We start from the raw sequence: 20,929 nt of genomic DNA, 5'->3' as shown, positions 1-20,929 counted from the left end.
ATCCCCTATATAGTGCACTGTCTGATCGTTCCCTATCCCCTATATAGTGCACTGTCTGATCGTTCCCTATCCCCTATATAGTGCACTGTTTGATCGTTCCCTATCCCCTATATAGTGCACTGTCTGATCGTTCCCTATCCCCTATATAGTGCACTGTCTGATCGTTCCCTATCCCCTATATAGTGCACTGTCTGATCGTTCCCTATCCCCTATATAGTGCACTGTCTGATCGTTCCCTATCCCCTATATAGTGCACTGTCTGATCATTCCCTATCCCCTATATAGGCTTGATTTGGTTTCCTTGATCAACACTGGTATAATTAAATGCTCAATGAAGCTCATGCCCGAATGTTGTATTGGTTTAATCTGGGCTGCAGCGCCTCTCTCTTGATCTCATTAGGTCGCACGCTTGTTCGGATTACTGTTTGTAGGGGATTATGGGCAGGAACAGCAGACATGACTTTGGACGTGCTTTCTGTGATGCGGTTTTCACGGGTTTCCACTCGAGCGCATCACAGCACACCGATTTAGTTCAGCCTGAGATATCTTGACCTCTTCCCTCACACCTGGCCGCCTTTTTCACATCATTTGGCATCATGGCAGACATACCACAGCTGATTAAAATCGGCGTTTCGCTGAAAACCACTCCGAATAACGGACCCGTCTTCTTCAAATCGGACGGGACGAGATTCGGTCAGAGCAGAACCATCAAATTATTGACGGGAACTAAATACAAGGTCGATGTGGTCGTTAAACCGGGAGCAGTTGAGGCGACGTGAGTAAATAATGCTTTGTCTAGTAGTAAGTGGACTTATATTGATTCTCTCATTTTGATAATGTTTGCATCAGCGTTGAGACAGAATAGTCCAATAAACGACAGGTATAGTGTGTGTAGATGTGATGAAAAATTACAAATAACCAATGGTGTCAATGTACAGTGATAGGATAATACTAGACAATATGCTGAATGATTATTTTAGACTACATAACTTCTCATTGCGCTTGGCATTCAATCATGGCATATTCCAAAAAATAGGCTTGCTTGCTTATGTAGTGAAATGAACTTTGGACGTAACATCTCGTGATAGCTGCATATGGGATGTCATGACTGCAGGGCTTATCCTACAGGATTGTGTCTCCATCTCATACACTGACAGATTGCTTCCGTTGGCAGTCAAATCCAGACGATTAAGGCATCAACTGTGTCTGCATGTTGTAATGTGTGTAGGTCTACAGATATCTAGGCTAAGATGTCTGCCAATCAAATAGAGAGTGCAATCTGAACAAATTTGAGTTTTTGTTTGAGTTTTTTTTTAAAGTTAGGCCTAGTTATCCTATCACATGCTTTCCATCCATAAATGCACATAATGCACACAATAGGTGTAAATAGCCAGCAAAATGCTAAATAATGACAAGGAAAATCATATACAATCACTGGTACTCCCATATAGCTATTAAAGGATACAACGGGACTAAACCTTAAGAAATATGTGCTTACACTACTCCCATAGTGTATGATTGCAGAAGATATATAGATATTAAAATACTGAAACAATTATTTTAGAGAGTAAAGATTCTTAATGCATTTAAGGAGAATCCATAATAATTTATTTACAGTAGTAACTATAAATTATATTTATTATGTGATATGATTTATATGATGTTTCATTATAAATATAAATATAGGCTTTCCTATAGCTCAACCAGTAGAGCATGGCGCTAGCAACGCCAAGGTCATGGGTTCGATTCCCAGGGAGAGCAAGAACTGGCAATAATGTAAAAATGTGTACCTTGAATGCAATGTAAGTCGCTTTGGATAAAAGCGTCTGCCAAATGCATAAATTAAAATATGGTGATCATCCCTAAGGTGCATACTCAATTTAATATATGATATTTATCATCTGAATCTAACCATCATGTCAGCAAATGTTAAAGTCAGCCGCTGTTGATTATCATGTTAATTATTGTGTATTTCACAGATAACAGTACATGTTCTTCCGTCCGTTATTGAAAAAGTGTTGCTTTAATTACCTTGAACAAAACTGGAAATCATTCACAAGACCTTTGTTTCAAAATATAGTCAATAATTGTATTGATTCTCATGTGCTACTTAAATCTACAACATTAAAAAAACATCAAATATTAGATCAGATCAGCTCAGAATCATTATTGCACTGCCGCCTGAGATCACGTCAAGGATCAGACACATTTCCACGAGCATCTCAAAAACGGGGGTGCTTCTCAATATCCCTCCTCGTTTCCTCGCTCCTCTGTCCTCCGACCTGGAAACCGATGGAGCTCAGCCATCTTGTAGGAGATCTCAATTCTCTAACTGCACCGCGTGGAGGCGAGGATGGAGGAGTGAGGAGGCTTCCTGAGGAGTCATGAGCGAGGATACACTGGAGGATCCTTTGCGGAAGTGTTTTATCGACTAAACGTGACGCAAGCATTAATTCTCCTCCCCCTTCACATCCTGCCACAGTTTATTAATCATTTTTATTATTGTGTTTACGTGTGACAAGACACAAATAACAACAACTCACAGTTGGAGAATTATATCAAAGCACAAGAAAATAAAAGAAACAAATAGAAACTAATATACAATGAATAAAAAGCAGTTAATAACTGGAATTCGTTGTTAATAATAACTGGTAATATTAATTAAAATATGGACAAATGTTGTATTTTGTGGAAGCTGAAGCTACAATATAAATAGTTATCTCTAATGTTCAAGAATCCGACTAAATCCAGCGGCGTCATCATTGACTGACGCCGTTTTAAAGTGACGTTAAAGGAGCGAGGATATATAATTTCACTTGATTCAGTTCCTCCGTCCTCGCGTCCTGAAGAGGTGGAGCTAAGGAGCGAGGAAAGGACGCTAGGACAGGAAACGAGGATGCACAAATAAGAATTGGGAAGCACCCCTGATGTTTGGTAAAGTGCTGAGGCAGGTGTTTGTGCCCTCTGGTGGTTTAGAGGAGAATAAATCAAAGGTTTTTGGTTGTTGTGTCAGTCTCTCCCTCTCTCACCTTCACGTCTCTCTCCTCAGATCCATGACTGTTGGCGGCGTGACTTTTCCTTTGGAGCAGCAGTCTAAAGACCCTCAGTCTGCAGTGTACACTGGGATGTACGACACCGAGGGAGTAACACACACCAAAAGTGGAGAAAGGCAACCTGTTCAAGTCAACATACAGGTGAGAGCACCACTGCATTATTAAAACCTGAAGAAGAAAATAAAGGTTATTTTGTGCTTCTATGGTTTTATTAAAGGGATAGTTCACCCAAAGATTTTAATGACCCCATGATTTACTCTCCATCAAGTCATCTCAGGTGTATATTACATTTTTCTTTCATACGAACACAGTTGTATTAAAAAATGCCCTGGCTCTTCAAAGTTTTATAATGGCAGTGAATGGCTGTTTCCGTTTTAAAGTCCATAAAAGTGCATCCATCCATCATAAAAGTGCATCTATCCATCATTAAAGTGCATCTATCCATCATAAAAGTGCATCCATCCATCATAAAAGTGCATCTATCCATCATAAAAGAGCATCTATCCATCATAAAAGAGCATCTATCCATCATAAAAGTGCATCTATCCATCATAAAAGTGCATCTATCCATCATAAAAGTGCATCTATCCATCATTAAAGTGCATCTATCCATCATAAAAGAGCATCCATCCATCATTAAAGTGCATCTATCCATCATAAAAGTGCATCTATCCATCACAAAAGTGCATCTATCCATCATAAAAGTGCATCTATCCATCATAAAAGTGCATCTATCCATCATTAAAGTGCATCTATCCATCATAAAAGAGCATCTATCCGTCATAAAAGAGCATCTATCCATTATAAAAGAGCATCTATCCGTCATAAAAGTGCATCTATCCATCATAAAAGAGCATCTATCCGTCATAAAAGAGCATCTATCCATTATAAAAGTGCATCTATCCGTCATAAAAGTGCATCTATCCATCATTAAAGTGCATCTATCCATCATTAAAGTGCATCTATCCATCACAAAAGTGCATCTATCCATCATTAAAGTGCATCTATCCATCATAAAAGTGCATCTATCCATCATAAAAGTGCATCTATCCATCATAAAAGTGCATCAATCCATCATAAAAGTGCATCTATCCATCACAAAAGTGCATCTATCCATCATAAAAGTGCATCTATCCATCATTAAAGTGCTTTAATCCATCATAAAAGTGCATCTATCCATCATAAAAGTGCATCTATCCATCATTAAAGTGCATCTATCCGTCATAAAAGAGCATCTATCCATCACAAAAGTGCATCTATCCATCATTAAAGTGCATCTATCCATCATAAAAGTGCATCTATCCATCATAAAAGTGCATCTATCCATCATAAAAGTGCATCTATCCATCATTAAAGTGCATCAATCCATCATAAAAGTGCATCTATCCATCACAAAAGTGCATCTATCCATCATAAAAGTGCATCTATCCATCATTAAAGTGCTTTAATCCATCATAAAAGTGCATCTATCCATCATAAAAGTGCATCTATCCGTCATAAAAGTGCATCTATCCGTCATAAAAGAGCATCTATCCGTCATAAAAGAGCATCTATCCGTCATAAAAGTGCATCTATCCGTCATAAAAGAGCATCTATCCGTCATAAAAGAGCATCTATCCGTCATAAAAGAGCCTAGGATGACTTGAGGGAGAGTTGTCATTTTCATTTTTTGGCTAAACTATCCCATTAATAACCTTTATCATTCATAGAATATTTCCATTCCACAAAACATTCTTTGTAGTGGAGAAAATGGTTATTTAGATTATTAAAGTGTTCACTGAAAGGCTAAAAGAATGGCCCTTCTATGGCTTCGCTGCAAAAACACCCTTTGGAACCTTTTTTTTAAACAGTGTGAGTGTAAAAAGAAGAGTTGCACCTGACTGGTTATTTCTTTTCTGGACAGTTCACTAAGGCGGGGCTTTTCGAGACCGTCTGGCAGGTCAAGTTCTACAACTACAACAAGAGGGACCACTGCCAATGGGGGAACAGCTTCAACAGCATCGAGTACGAGTGCAAACCCAACGACACACGCACGCTCATGTGGATCAATAAAGAGCAGTTTCTGTGAAAGACGTGTCAAGTGTGTGTGTGTGTGTGTGTGTGAGAGAAGAACTAGAAACCTCCCTAACGACACACTGCCCACTGTCAAACATGAATCAGCGTTCCCGATAGTGTAGGGCTGCAGCCTTTCCTGAGAACTGATTCGAGTATGGTGATGAATTTACCAGTAAGAGTTCAGTGCAGGACATCAGATCGTTGTATTTGAGCCGCACTTTACCCCGTTTGTTGTAGTGTTGTCTCTTTTTTGCAGTTCCTTCCAGTTGTCTACCTCTGAAAAACCCTGTGATGAAGTTTACTTTTATACAAGTTTACAAATGTGATATAGATTTTATGATATAATTGTTATTATACCGTTTGTTAATGTAGCATTTTCATAGTAAATATGACTCGTATGAATAAACCTTCTATAGTGTGTCTTTTTATGAGCATTTTGTCATGGTGCATTGTGATATATGTGCAATAATTGTAAGTGGATGTATGTTTACATACTTTTGCATTTTTGAAAATGGCAATATTCTATCAAATAAATAAATAAAATGCAATATGATGTAACAATATAGTGGTCTGTGTGGTATATATATGTTAGTGGTCTCAGACTTTATACTAACATGTATCGGTGCCTTTTTTGTCCCCAGTAAAGATCATGAAGTTCTGCCTTAAAATGTTGGACAATATCTATTTCAAATCACTCTTAGTCATAAAAAACACCAGTTGAATTATAAGCATTTTGAAGTTCATAAAACAATTATTTGAGACATTTTACAGTATTTTGAACAAACATATGTCTCCATTTTTCCTCTTCCCAGGTGCGTGTATCCAGATTTCATGATAAATACAACACTTAACCCCCCCCATTTTTCCCATTGTTGGGTATATTAGTAAAGATTATCTCTAATGTATGTATTCTTTTCAATTATTCAATTTATTTGAGCAATTATAATCAAGGTTTTTAGCTTGTCCCTCTATTTATTTTCCACCTTATTTTTGACTACTTTTCCTTTAAATGAAAGATGAAAACTTAAACAATGTTTAACTTCCTATCATAAAGTAGTCATCACTTCTTTAGAGAGAAAGCTACTTGAGAAAGCGAGGGAGTTCCTCTATTATGATAATCGTCCATGTTTACCCATTTTATCTTTCAAATTTGATATGGTCAACCTTAGTAAAAATGAAAAAAGCATTATTTTAGTGTCCACCCTGTTAAATCAGAGTAAACACTGAGAGTGAACATGGTGATTATGAAAGTCATTTATATTTAAAGTTGAAGAGGTATTGTATTTAAAGTTTTTTTGGTAAAGTTTAACATGTTGTTTCCTATCAAAATCAAGTTAAAACAAAAGCAATATTGTAACTTAATTAAATGTATTAACTTATTCTGGACACTCTTTAATTATTGTGTCCACTCTGTTATTATTTTGTCCTGTCATTATTGTGCCCACTCTGTTATTATTTTTTCCACTCTGTTACTATTTTATCCACCCTGTTATTATTTTGTCCACTCTGTTTGTTATTATTTTGTCTACCCTGCAATTATTTTGTCCTGTTATTATTTTGTCCTCCCTGTAATTATTTTGTCGATATTATTTTGTCCACCCTAATATTTTTTCACCTGATGCATATTTTCTAGAAGTAGATTTTAAAAAACCTTGCTGTGTTTTTGTGCAAAAAAATGTACTCAACTGAACAAAATTTAACACGGGCCTAGTGTTTTTTATATATCTTACTGGGGGAAAAAATGTTACATAGTGCACCTTTAAGAAAGAGAAGGTACGCCGCCATCTTCCTTCGAGGAAAAGTGATTTGAACCCACCTGACGTCATAAACACGACTTTCCAACTTGTAAATACGAACTTCCCAGGAGCATTTGAAGGCACCATATTTGTATTTGCCTGCAGTGTGAAGGGCTGATATGCAAATTGACGTGTGTGTGTGTGTGTGTGAGAGAGGGTGAAGGCAGTGGGTGGGGCTAAGGGTTCCCGTATGTAGTGTACCGAAGGCCCGCCTATCAGCGCTCTTTGCCCCGCCTTTTTCGACTATCGTCCAATCGCAGCGAGCCTTTTAGGCCCCTCCCTCCCTCCCTCCCCGCCCTGCGGCTCTTCCTCGCGTCGCTACTGCAGTGAAACCCACGGAAACGGACGGAAAATAGGTTACGCCGCTGCTGCTGTCGCTGTCAAAACCAGCCTTTTTTGACAAAACAACGAGACCAAGAGCATAATTTTCCTCTTATATCTGTGCTGTCATTTATTGCTGTTCATTTCCGAGGGGGAATTCCGTCGCACAGGCAGCAGCAACATGGTAAGCAACGCATTCGCAGCACTGTAAACAAATACCAGATATCATAGTTTCAAATGCATCCTGCACGCAATGGACTACACATCCAACCCATCGCCAAGCTGTCATCATAACACGACGATTTATGTGCTTCCTATTGTGCATCTGCCAGGTTGTGAATGTGTGTATCCATTGTTGGTCTGTTTCATGCAAAGTGGTTGCAAAGCCATCGCAGGAATAAAGGCTCACCGGAGTCAGTGCTGAATGTCCCTTGTGATGCTGTTTGGCATTTAAAGTTAAAGCCAGAGCCATTAAGTATGACATTAGTTTTTAACAACATCTTTATTTACATAATTGTGATGAATAAGAGAACCGCGTTCTCCTGTGCAGGCCATAAAGCGCAGGTTGTGTTTCACCCTATTTCACCCATTTTGTATAGTTAGTCTTTGAATTACCGGTATGTAGATATGCATTGATATTCTATATGATCCCTCAAGTTTTGTATCTGATGGTAATACCATGATATTGGACAATTACCATATTCATGTACTAGAGTATTTGCATGGTACTACTTTTAAAGGAGACCAATGGTAATCCACAGTATTGTCTAAATGCATTCATCACCAATGTCTAGAAATTGTGTAGGGAAACTTTGCCACTCGCACCAGAATCTCATTAAACGTCCTGATTGACAGATTGCAATGCAAGCCAACCCTTCCTTCGTCTCGCTGCATTATTTTTGTCTTAGTTGTTTTGTGATTTGAAGAATTATTTTCTGACAAGTCCACGTGGATGTGGATGAATATGACACTTACAAACAAATGAGAAAATATCAATACAGATTATATGCAGATCCTTGACATCAGATGAGCAGCTAACCATTGCAGATTAGCAAAAGATGAGGTTAACTGGAACAAAATCTAGGTCTGGCCTACCGCGTTCTGTTCCAGGTCCTTAGGGGTTCACTATTTTAATAAAACCCTGCAACAAAGTCTGTCTTTTTCTGGAAGAGTCTTATGACCGTGTCAAAATAGTGTCACGTCAAACGCACTGCTGTCAGCTCGAGCTCAAACAACAACCCTGAATCATGAATTTGTATTGGACATTTTGGAAAAAGACCATATTCAGTGCCTTTCAGTAATCCAGACCCTTGACTAATTATTTCATTGACGATATTATGAATGTTGCATTGGCATGCCTTGCCAGATATGTATGTTTCAATGCACTCCAGAACTGGAGCTTCACCATCACCATAATTAGCTGATAGGTTTTTTAAGGCCACAATTTTGAATTTTGGCGCACAAATCTCGGCTCTAGGTTTCTGGTGCATATACTGCAGATAAGCTTTTGTGGCTCCTTTCCTTACATAATAGTCATCCCAGCAGGCAATAGCTGTCATTTCACCGTCTCCGTTAACTATAGACCTGATATAGCCAAAATAACCATGAATGTTGAAAGTCATTTGACTCGGTAGCCATCTTTGAAAATGTCTCTCAGACATGCAAGTGCAGTTCCTATCTTTTTTGAATGGGGAAACATGAAAATCTCCAAAACTGCTCGCCAAACTTGCCAATGAAAACTGACAACAACTGCCTCATATATTTTGTTTCTAAACGCTTGAATCATGCATATTTCAGCCTGGATGAAGCTAATGCGCATGCATAATAATAATCTCAGAACACTGCCTGTTTCTATAGCAACCGGAGCTTCTAACAGCAGCTGGTGATGCGATAACTTTACTAATCAGTGATTGGTTCTTTCAATAAGAAGGCGTGGCTTATTCGCTACATTGCCATTTGCACTTTCTCCCAGTCATAAGTAATTGGTCTTCATATAAAGTCTTTGATTTCTTTGTCATGTTTAAGTTTACTAGTCTATTCTTGGACTATGGTTAGATGTCTGTTTTAGGGCTGAACGATATATCGTTATCGTATCTATATCTAGATATGAACTTTCAAGATATTACTATCGAAAAAAGCAACGATATTGACGATATAGATTTCCCCTCTCCGTGCTCGCCCTGGATACAACTCTGGCAGTCATCAGGCATCAGTTTTACGAGTGCCCTTGAATGCATCGCTAAAGCCAGCGCACACACACTACCAGGGACGCGGGAACTATATTGTGAGAGGGGGGCGGCGTTTCCATGGTGACGCGTCATTGCTGGTCACGTGACACACCGCAGCAGCAACAGCGCTGAATGAATGAGGATCTGCTTTTGTCATTTTTCCTTTTTTATTCAGAATATTCACAAATGTGTTCGCGATGGCATGACAAATCTGATATTCCGATTGTCAAATACATGCGAGAGGAAGTATATTGTTGTTTAAAGCCCTTTATAACGATGGCGTTAGTTGAGCTGTATGCGCGATGGGCGCCGCCGGGTTAGTTTGTGCCGCAGACGCAGTTCAGAGACTCGGATCTGTTGGATTTACAAGCTCTATGTTTACAACACGTGAATTCATCACTTCTCCTGAAATACTGAAAAGTAAGTGGCTGGTGAACTGGGAATAGAGCAAACACTGAAGTTACTTACACAATGTGTGTATCTGATATGAATAAAACATGTCGAATTATAATGGAAAGGATTATTATTACCTCTTCCAGAGACATCAGTGTGTATTTTATAAACTCTAGATGTATTGTTTTTTTAGTACTTATGTGAATTTATATGTTTGAAACCTAAAATAAACAGTATGTGGTTGAAAACACTGAAGGGTGTGGTGTATGACCGCTCTGAGCGCGCCTGTCTCAGTTGATCATGTGATGCTCTTGATCATTCGCTCCAGGGACCAGCCTCTGATTACACCTGTGTGATCGTACGCGCGAAAGGCTTAAAAACAATACATTTTCTGACACAAATTTTTAAAATGTAGGGTTAAATCTGAGAAATGCTTGGTTTTCACCGAACACGTAGTCATATCGTAATGTATCGATATCGAGATATGAAATTTTGTCCATACCGTTCAGCCCTAGTCTGTTTTATGTTCACTGATAACCTGAAATTTGTATTGTTTAAGCCTAGACGCCAGCTCCGTTTTTGGACGGCTATTAAACACCTTTTAAACACAAAATAGCTTGCTGGGTTGCAGCTCTTTAGGATCTGCAGTTTAATTGGGTAAAGGTTTGCACGGCACTGGATACTACGATACTTACACTCAGATTTAGGGTCCTGTTTGATACTGTGAAGCTGCTTTGACACAATCGTGATTGTAAAAGCGCTATATAAATAAAGTTGATTGATTGATTTACAATGATAAACTGAAAAGTTTTTCCTTTGCATTTGCTGTGTAGAGATGACATTACGCTATAGCCTTGCTCCGCCCTCCTACTTCCGCTCAATTTAAATTTTCCTTCAGTACTCCGTCTGGGACTGCGGTGTATTCTTGGGTTTTCCCCGAACAAATTTTACTGGTCCATTCAGCGAACAGAGGGAGTGGCTGAGAACGATGACGTTGATGTTGTGAGCTAGTTTGAATTGCAGTTCAGTAATGGCGGTGGAGAAGGATGCGAACAAAACCATTCAGTCCGTTGAGACACCGCTGACGAATATCCAGAAGTGAAAGCCGGAGGAATCTTTGCTGGGGTTTTTTGGTGGCTATGATGTTGTGGCCCTCCTCCCCAACAGGGTGAATTCGGGAAAAGTTTGATTTTCCAGCTCGCTCCATTAGTGGTGGAGGAGTTACTGAAGCCCTATTCGGACGGGGGTTCGGAAGGTATTGTCATCATTTACAGGGGCTAGTCAGTGATTTTTTTCGAACAAATTTCACAGTGGGTGCGAGACAATGTGGCTTGTAGGCCTCTCCAGGCCTCCGTCTAACTAGGGGTAGGCGATATAGCCTCAAAATTATATCACGATATTTCAAGAGTATTTGCGATACCGATATTTATGACGATATAGAAAAAAATATGGAACACAGTTTTACTGGTGTTTGCAGCTGGTAAGCAGCAGCATTTATTAATGCAAACAAAATGAAGGACATTGTCCATCCTTTTCCAATGAGCTACTGTCATTGATGAGAGAATATTTAATTCAAAGTGTAAATCTACTGCCATTGCAGCAGCAGCTTTATAGTCACACAGCAAATGAAAATTAAAGCAAAGTAGCTTTGGTACTATTTATTAGGGTTTTCACTGGAAATCTTAAGTAAAACTATAACATAACATTTTAGTTTAAACAATAACTTGAGCAATGTAAGCCATGGTCTGTCTGAATATTCGATTCTGAACGATAAAATCAATCAATCAATCAACTTTATTTATATCGCGCTTTTCCAATGCCGATTGTGTCAAAGCAGCTTCAGTGTCAAACAGGACAATATTACTACAGTATTAGATTCGGCTGTCCAGTCGTTCTGGAGTAAACAGTGATGTTATCAGCTTATTTTAATTTATCATTGAGCAACAATGTTGGCAGATCAGTATTATAGGTTATAGAATTAAAAAATACCTAATTAATTAATTAATTTTATTTGTATATTTATTTGAATAATTTGGATCATAATTTTAGTGCCCTCAACTAAGCGAACAAACCCAAAGGTGACACACACACACACACACACACACACACACACACACACACACACACACACACACACACACACAGGTCACTCGTCTCGCATACATAGAGCAGAGATTGCGCTGAAGTACAGAAACTTGTTATCAACGTCGCCCTGCATGCTTTAGCAATAAAATGGCTAAGCTACTGGATCACTACATTATATTTCTCAGCAATGATGGGGTTACATCGCTGTTTTTAAGTAATAAATGCACATCTTCATTGTTAAGAGAGACGTACGTGTACGAATCTCACTCATGTACGAATCTCTCTCTCTCTCTCTCTCTCTCTCTCTCTCTCTCTCTCTCTCTCTCTCTCTCTCTCTCTCTCTCTCTCTCTCTCTCTCTCTCTCTCTCTCTAATTAATTCAAATAAATGCTATAATCCATTAATTCAAATAAACATATTACTTTATACACTACTTTATCGCTGTGTCTGATTCAAAGCGGGCAGAATGCTGCATCTAACGAGCCGTAACTGACGAAAATTACTGTCAATGTTATCCTTCCAGTCAAATATTGTGATGCAAACATCAATAACAGCTTTAAGTTGTCAATGTTATGTCAGTTGTCAAGAGGACTGGCCCCTTTTAGGTACTAAATCGCCATCGGAGGCTGACATGCTGCTCTTCTCACTCAGACAGGTGTTAATGTGCACGCTAGGGAAAGTAAATGCGCCATACGTCATTGCGTCGCTATATCATTGATATCGCGATATAACACTTTTTTTTATCATGTAAAAGTTTATACCGGTATTATTGTGGACGGTATGATATGGCACACCCCTACGTCTAACCATTAGACGACCAGGTGTTGAACAAAGCTGCAAATTGGACTCATCAGCGGAGATGACCTTACTCCAGTCCTCTACAGTCCAATCCTTATGGTCTCTTGCAAACCTCAGCCTGGCTCTTCTTTGCTTCTCATTGATGGAGGGTTTTTTACTAGCTTTGCACGACTTCAGCCCTGCCCCTAGGAGCCTGTTTCGAACCGTCCTCGCCGTGCACTTCAGCTGCCTTTTGCCATTCTTTTTGTAGGTCACTTGATGTCATCCTACGGTTGTGAATGAGCTCATTCAAATGAGTTGGTGGTCATTCCGGTCAGTGGAGAGTCGTTTTCGGCCTCTGCCGGTCTGTAGCTTTGTTGTCCCCAATGTCTGCTGCTTGACCTTGTTCTTATGAACCGGCGTCTTTGAAATTTTAAGGATGGAAGCAAACCGACGCTCACTGTATCCCTCAGCCAGTAAAGCCAGAATTGAACCCTTCTTTTCCTCACTCAAAACTTCCCTTTTCAACTTTTTTGGCGTAGTCAGTAGTTATTTTTTTAAATTCCAATTACTTTTGAGGTACTACTAGCACTGATTTTGCCATCCAGCTGGTCCAGCTCAAAGAGGATAGTGATGACCACAATAGTTTTTTTTTTATACTTTTCCTCATTAAATAAGATTTGGTTCAGGTGATCACCTAATTCAGTAGGATTAGGTGTGCCTGCGTTTAGGCCTGTCACGATAGTCAATAAATCAATCGCTCGATAATTTTTCTGGCTGTGATAATTTCCATTTGCATGTTTGTTTGTTTTCTTCGTCTCTCACTGACTGCCCGTGCCTCGTCCATTTGGGGAGCTTTACACTTGACGTGCAGACTGGGTGCCGGTGTGATGAGACGTCATGCTCGGCCAGATTCGCCTGGAACTCGCGCTTCTTCGGTTGCGGAGCCGTACACAAAGTTACAAAATTTAAAGTGCACTCTAGGGATGGCGAAAACTAAACATTTTCTTGACCGACCACCGAGCCTCATTAGCCGGTTGAAACCGGTTAACCGATTAGTTTAAAATATGCTGCGCTATTTGAAATAACAGCCGCGAGCCGCGCCTGCAATCTCGCAACTCTGTCGCATCTGTCTATGATCTCTCTGCCTCCCACACACACACACACACACTGTTTCATGCATACTGAGCTTTTTACACTGTTAAAGACTTGGATTCCCATCCTAAACATGGACAAAGTTTCAAAAAATAAGTTGGACGTTTTGATGGAGTATTTCTGTGTCCAAAATACCACTTCCGGTTTCTCACAAGTTTCACAAAGAAGTGTGTTTTTGATGGCGCGGTCCCAGCGATAAAGGTTCGGTCGTGCTTTGGAAGCAGGCGGTGAGTAAAACTGCTTCAAATGTCTGTTGTTGGCTATCGTCGCGTGAGTAAACATCAGTAAACGACACGATCAGATATAGTTAATTTATCAATGGAGCATGCGATCTATGGTGTGTGTTTAAATAAATTTGTTTAGCTGACCACTATAGGTGTCTGTCTGTTTATTGAACCACCCCAAACATAAACCTAGGGGACGTTCACACAAAGCGTGCTTCGTCAGTCAAATGCGCTAACGGACTCCATTGTTGTTCTCTGTATAACGTTACACTAGTCTGACGTGCTAAACCGTTTTGCTTGCTACTGCTAAGGTTTAGTCGCATACAATAGTCCATAAACCGAATCGTGTCCTCATAAACTGCGAGTAAACACACACAAATGTTGACAGGCCACTAAATACAGTCCATACCACAGAGACGGACGTCCTGCTGCTGCTGCTTCTCCTGTTCAGTTTATTTCAGCCTCCGGATCTGATTCTGGATCATTATCTGTATTAGCTGAATCTGATTGATAGTCATGGTTTATTAGGGTAACGTTTTCTTCTCCACGCTTGAGGATGTCACGCTCTCATGCAACAGCTGCACTCTCGTCCTTCTTTAGCTCCGCCCACACGATACGCCTTCAGCCGCTCCTTTTTTCAGAAAGACTCGGTACAGCCCATATTTCTTTTATAAATATAATAAAACTAAAGACTTTTCGGAAAGATGAAGGATGCAATACTACTCTATAGGTACTCAAGACTGACATGAGACTGACTGAAACTGAATGTTTCACCCCCCCCTTTAAGTAGGCACTAAATAATTATCATTATTATTAGTACTAGGGGTGTAAGAAAATATCGATACACGTGAATATCGCGATATTATGTTTGGCGATACTGTATCGATTCTCAAAAACGCTGTATCGATATTTATATATTTATTTATTTACATTCAAGATTCGTGGCTTTGTGTTCGGTTTAAACCACAGACTGTATAACACCCAACCGCTAGATGGCAGTGTTATCTCAGAACGTATAACGGACGCGGAGCCGGAGAAGCGCGTGAATCACTAGTGTTTACATTAGCAGACCCAGCTCTCAAGACGATAGCATTATTCCGCTCCTGCAGTACACAGAGCTGAAGTGTGGACTCATGTTGGCTTCAGTTAAAAAGAAGCCACTAAGGAAATCGACAAGAATCATTTTGTTTGCAAAATAGGCCAAGTTATAATCTAATACTCGGGAAACACATTGAAACAGAGAGCTCGCTTAACATCCTGATGTCACCCGCGCTGTTGAGAAGCGTTTCGATGGAATAGACTGCACATTTTCCTCTCAGTAACAAAATAAACACACACCAAAACTGACAGCGGTGGCAGGAGAACGAATCATAGCGATGTGGATATGATGACCAGCTCTGCAGTTCAGTAACGTTACTTGAAATAGCACTTTATACAATAGACTGCTTTATAGAAAACAGCTTTAGGGTCCGATCACACAGAGCGCGTTTTTCAGGTTTCAGGTAAAGTGCGCTTTAATGTTTCTAGGCAACCCCTGAATCACCTGTACTGTCAGTCAAATCAATGTAACGGTCAACACAACGGAAGGCCCGCCGCTTCATTCATTCGATTGGACAACAGAACATAAGCGCGATGATGTTGCTTTTCCACTCAGAGTTGACTTTTTTTCAACTTCATGCTCTCGGAGCGCTCCTTCAAAAACGCGAGGCGCAGCAAGCGGTTTAAACGCGAGGCGCTCAGGGCGCATAAGCAGCGCGCATAACGCTCTCTGCCAAACGAAAGCCATTCAAAAAAGGCGCCTCTCGCTGCAAAAACGCGTTCTGTGTGATCGGGGCTACTGTGTTAAATATAAAACAAACAGTCATTCAGTCATGAAATGGACTGCACTTCCTGTTGTTAAATAGCCACTGCTATACTGTGAACCTTTAAAACATATCCTACACATAAAGAATCCTGCAGTAACTTTACATTTCCCTTAACTTAGATTGCACATTGCATATGATTAGTGATATAAATTATACTGTATTAATTAAATAAAATACTTGTCTCGTGTTTTAGGCTTATGGTTGTGTTCTTTATTCTTTTAAATTATAAACAAACAAAAACACACAAAAAAGAAATATCGCAATACATTGCCTCTCTTACAATATCGCAATATATTGCAATATATCGTATCGTAACCCCTGTATCGTGATACGCATTGTATCGCCAGAGTCTTGGCAATACACAGCCCTAATTAGTACGTCTGAACACAGTTTCAGTGAAGGGCTGGAAAGGTTTTGCTAGACTTTTCACTAGACATCATAAGGTCTGCTGTATAATGCAGTTTATCCTGTCAGGAGCCGCCCACCTGAACGGGACGAGCGTCTGTCTGACATGTAAAGTGATCCATCACAGTTTGCATTGTTCCTACATGGAGTTTAGATCAATAGGAATGCTAGCGGCTCGCTTTCACCAGGTATTACACACACACACACACACACACACACACACACACACACACACACACACACACACACACACACACACACACACACACACACACACACACACACACACACACAAGCGAAGGCCTGCTATCAGCTGCTTGTGAGCATTAGTCATTTATTGTGGGCTTCGTGAAGCAGTATGAAGAACGATCATATTGGCTCTCTCCCCTTTATTACTCATGCTTGCAATTTTACCTTTAGTAGAAAATAATAATCTTTAGTTTGGGGGCTGATATTTTTGGCACCCAGCCAGTGTTTTGTGAATATCAGAATCTGCTTCAAGCCTTATAAAGCAGATATAAAATCTTACAGAAACCATTCAGATCAGCTCAAGTTTATTTGTATAGAGATTTTCACAATACGTATTGTTTCAAAGTGTTTCAAATTTGCTTCAATCTTACAATTTAGGGAGTGTTGTGTTATCGGTCAGAGATAAGTGTGTCAAAGTAACATCCGGTGATACACAGCTGTGATATAGTTGGCTACAGGGATGTATGTATATGGTTAGTAGGCCTGTCAGGATTATGAAATAACCATCTGATCACAATTATTTGATATAACCGTGATAAAGACAACCGTGATTTTTGCGCTCTAATGCCTGGCTCACACTACAGGAGTTTTAGGCCGATTTATGCCCGATTTTCCCCTCCCGAGACTCGGAGAAAAAAAATCTTTTCCAGGACTCGATCGGTTCCGATGTTCGGCGCAGATTATCTGGTAATGTGAGGCGTTCACAGATCAAATCTTGCACCTCTCGATCTGCTCTCACGCAAATCAGGCTCGCCCCGATCATATCAAACATGTTTGATATTTATCGGGATCAGCAAGATTGTAATAACGTCAGTACTGCCACAATAGCCAATAGGAAACAAGTCTACGACGAGACGGACATTTCGAAATGGCGACCGCGAGTTGAGTTGCCGTAGTTTGCTGTAGCTCTGAGAGAGAGAGAGAGAGAGAGAGAGAGAGAGAGAGAGAGGGAGAGGGATAGAGAGAGAATGAATATCAGCATCAACAAATCTATTACACTGTAACAGGTGATGATCGCTTTTGAACTAGGCAGCGGTAAACATTTTAGCACACTAGTTTGACAAAGCATTCGCCTCAAATACTCAGAAATAAGAAAACAATAAATGACAGTCGTCTGGATGTTCCTTCACTTTATTCTCGGTCACAACCAGCCTGAAAGACCCGCTACACTCCAGTACAATAAGTGCGCATGAAATTAAATTGGAAAAATATATGTCTGATTTGTCTCAGTCGCTACACTACCGGTCAAAACTCTTTTCAACATTGATTATAATCATCAATTTGTCTTGAGCTCGAATCCGAATGATTAGTGAAGGATCATGTGGAGTTAATTCAGCTTTGATCGCAGGAAAAAAAATCACACTTTACTATATACCGTATTCACATAGAGAACAGATGATTTACACTGGAGGAATATTTCACAGTTTTACTGTATTTTTTATATTTTTAATAAAATAAATGCAGCCTTTCTGAGCAGAAGAAACTTCTAAAAACATCTAAAAACGTTCCCTTCTTACCCTCCAAAACCTTTTAACCGGTTGTGTGTATAATTACATAAACGATTAAAGGTGTTACACTGCAAAGTGACAATTAACAAAAGGATTTGATTAATCTCACTAATTTGTGATGTTATTTAACCACTTCAGCTCTGCACCCCCTCTTGGACCCACCGGTGGGTCCAAAATTGCATCATCATAATGATACGCCTTTTTTAAAAATCTATAACTCGCGCACCACAAAACTAGACATATATGGTATCATTTGAAAGATTAGAACCTCAGCTTTCTTAATAACCCAATAACTTCTGCATTTATATTACATAGGAGAAAATAATACGGCCTGAATTCGACCCCCCCGCAACGACCACCCGTTGAGAAAATCATGCAAATAATATAAAATTTCATATTTTTATCACACAAACACGCCTAAAATAGACAAGTCATATATCAAATGAAAGCTATCAGCCTCAGGAATATCGCTGAGCAGTTAATTTCACCAATCCAATAATTTACAGTAAATTTATTATCAAAAGAATCACAAAGATGTAAATGACTCCTTTGAACAAGCAAACACACAAGTCATATTCCTGTTCGGATCACAAACTCAATGTAAAGCTACTAGCCTCAGACCCTATATCAGCTTGTTCCTTAGGTTGTCTGCTTCAAAATGAGACTATTTTTACATGTCTGTGAGCAAGTATGGCCAAAAGACACTGTAAAATGTCACCGATGTCCTAAACAAAACATGTGATGCAGACAAATACTCTTATTATTGCTAGTTTTGATTGTCGATGTTAGCCACGATTTTTGATGATGTCATCACGTATTGCATCATGCTACAGAAAAGCTGAGAATCTCAGCTCTTTATAGACATGTGGATCATGATTCTAGACCAATGAGAGCCTGAGATCTCCCTTTACAAAGTTGAAGAGGCGGAGCCTTCTTTTCGATTTCCTAGTGGCCAATTTATGTCAATGCAGATAAGTAGGAGTTGTTAGACACTTTGGTCAGATAAATCTCAATAACTTTTATTTGCAACGAGATATCACGAAAATTATTTTTTCCCCTGTTTAGTGCCAATTTATAGAAACAACAGAAACTTCCAAAAAGCTTGGATCCCAAAATAATACAAAAATATAGATTTTTAAATAACAAATTAATTAAAAATAAATCAAAATATTTATTTTTTATCTATGTTTATCATAAGATTGTGAATAGATACGATATAATATATGCAATATTCCACAACTGTGTTAAAATTTAGAGTTTTTTCTTTAAAATGAGACCCTTTTTTTATCAATTTACTCCAATGTATGTGGGTAGGGCACTCTTTTAAATTCAGATAGTCCTAATTCTCATAAAAATGCAAAATGTGCTGCAGAGCTGAAGTGGTTAATGAATTAAGCAAACAAAAATCATCCATGACATTGCCATAAAATTAAAAACAATTACTCACAATTAATCACCAGCCAAATTTCAACAACTCAGATGATTTAATATTTTTTCCCTATTTAAACAGCTTGAATTAAACCCTCTTGAGCCAGATATTGCTTGCATGCATATTAGGGTTGCAAAATTAATCTAATTTGTAAATGTGATTACAATTGCGGATGCCAAAATTATGTAATCGTTCAAAGACGCAATTACAACAACAACAAAAAAAGTCCACTTACATTATTTGTGTTTTTTCCCAGGTTATCTTAAGGGTTTATTCCATTGCTTTAATTTTGGTTTTAGTTTAATACCATGAATATTTTAACTTTTTCTTCTATTTAAAGAAATCAAACCAGTGTATATTTGACATTTGAGGCTTAATGCTCTGGACAAGCACTAAATGTTTTTCAGGAAGAGTGTGTTCAGCTGAAAGCCATACAGGTGCTTCAAACAATGGCATAAAGCTATTCAACGTAAATTGTAATTGATAGTTATTAATAATCGTAATTACAATTTAAAGGCCACTAAGTGAAAAATACCTTTGAGACTTCACGATTTGCAAAATAAAAATGAGATTTTCAATTAAAATACATATTTCTTATATCAAGGAGACTGTATGCTGTTAAAAATGCAAATGCAATCCAAAAATCATAACTTTGCTCTCATTGGGCAATGTTCGACAATTATGATTTTGTCATAATCGTGCAACCGTACTGCATATATTTGGCATGGTCAAAATGGACAGTTATACTTATGATCCGCCGTAAGTAGCGTCTCCAGAAACATTATTTTGACCTTGTTATTGAGTTTTGTTTATATTTGGTTATGTGACGTTCTGCTTTGCCGGATGTTGATTGTTCTCTGCGTGTTGTGTGCGGTCTAATTGACTCTGAATGCAGAATGCATTATTTATGAACTGCGCTGAGTGTTTGCCTCTTAGGCTTCCCAGACAATGTTCAGCCCACTAAAGAGTTCATTTACATCTCAGAAGAGCCCTCTAATGATCCAGGAACTCATTTAAAACTCTCTATATTCTCCTTTTTGAGCTGCAAGGCATCATTTGTTCTCATCAGCTCATGGATAGTAGGTCTGCTGTGAATTGTCATTGCTCTAATTCATGTGCGGACTCAGGGGATCTGATATTAATAACCAACTCTTCAAAAACCCTTTGCATTTGCATATATTGCATCTGTTTTTCGCATTCGGTTTCATAGGTTTGAGATGTTAATCTGTGCATCTCAACGGATGCAAGTCTGTTACAAGACAAAACCACCAAGTGTAATGCAGAATCAATATAATTGTTGTGTGATTAATAAATAAGGCAAATGTCTTCTGATTGTGGGATTAGCTCTGGTCCTCTTCGTTTAAGGGTCACACTTTTTCACTATATA

The 20,929-nt window shown here is 39.0% G+C and overlaps 2 protein-coding genes and 1 non-coding gene across 3 annotated transcripts in view; all 3 read left to right on the top strand.

Annotated features, from left to right (window-relative positions):
* The first annotated feature begins 336 nt into the window (after positions 1-336).
* cnrip1b (cannabinoid receptor interacting protein 1b) lies at positions 337-5,618 on the top strand. The gene is made up of 3 exons (XM_067421640.1): positions 337-775; positions 3,050-3,194; positions 4,957-5,618. Exons 1-3 carry the CDS (start codon positions 597-599, stop codon positions 5,119-5,121), a joined length of 489 nt encoding a protein of 162 aa, XP_067277741.1. The 5' UTR covers positions 337-596; the 3' UTR covers positions 5,122-5,618.
* Positions 1,687-1,761, top strand: trnaa-agc (transfer RNA alanine (anticodon AGC)). Its single transcript has one exon. It is a non-coding gene; the product is annotated as a tRNA-Ala (tRNA).
* A 1,583-nt stretch (positions 5,619-7,201) lies between the features above and the next one.
* The window catches only part of ppp3r1a (protein phosphatase 3, regulatory subunit B, alpha a), a 42,240-nt gene continuing 28,512 nt past the window's right edge, over positions 7,202-20,929 (top strand). Inside the window, exon 1 of the mRNA XM_067422188.1 lies at positions 7,202-7,409. Within this exon, the coding sequence (XP_067278289.1) occupies positions 7,407-7,409 (3 nt within the window). The 5' untranslated portion in view covers positions 7,202-7,406. The remainder of the gene's footprint in view (positions 7,410-20,929) is intronic.

Source organism: Pseudorasbora parva, chromosome 17, assembly GCF_024679245.1.
Source record: "Pseudorasbora parva isolate DD20220531a chromosome 17, ASM2467924v1, whole genome shotgun sequence".
NCBI classification, from domain to species: Eukaryota; Metazoa; Chordata; class Actinopteri; order Cypriniformes; family Gobionidae; genus Pseudorasbora; species Pseudorasbora parva.
This window is presented reverse-complemented; position numbering and strand designations above follow the sequence as displayed.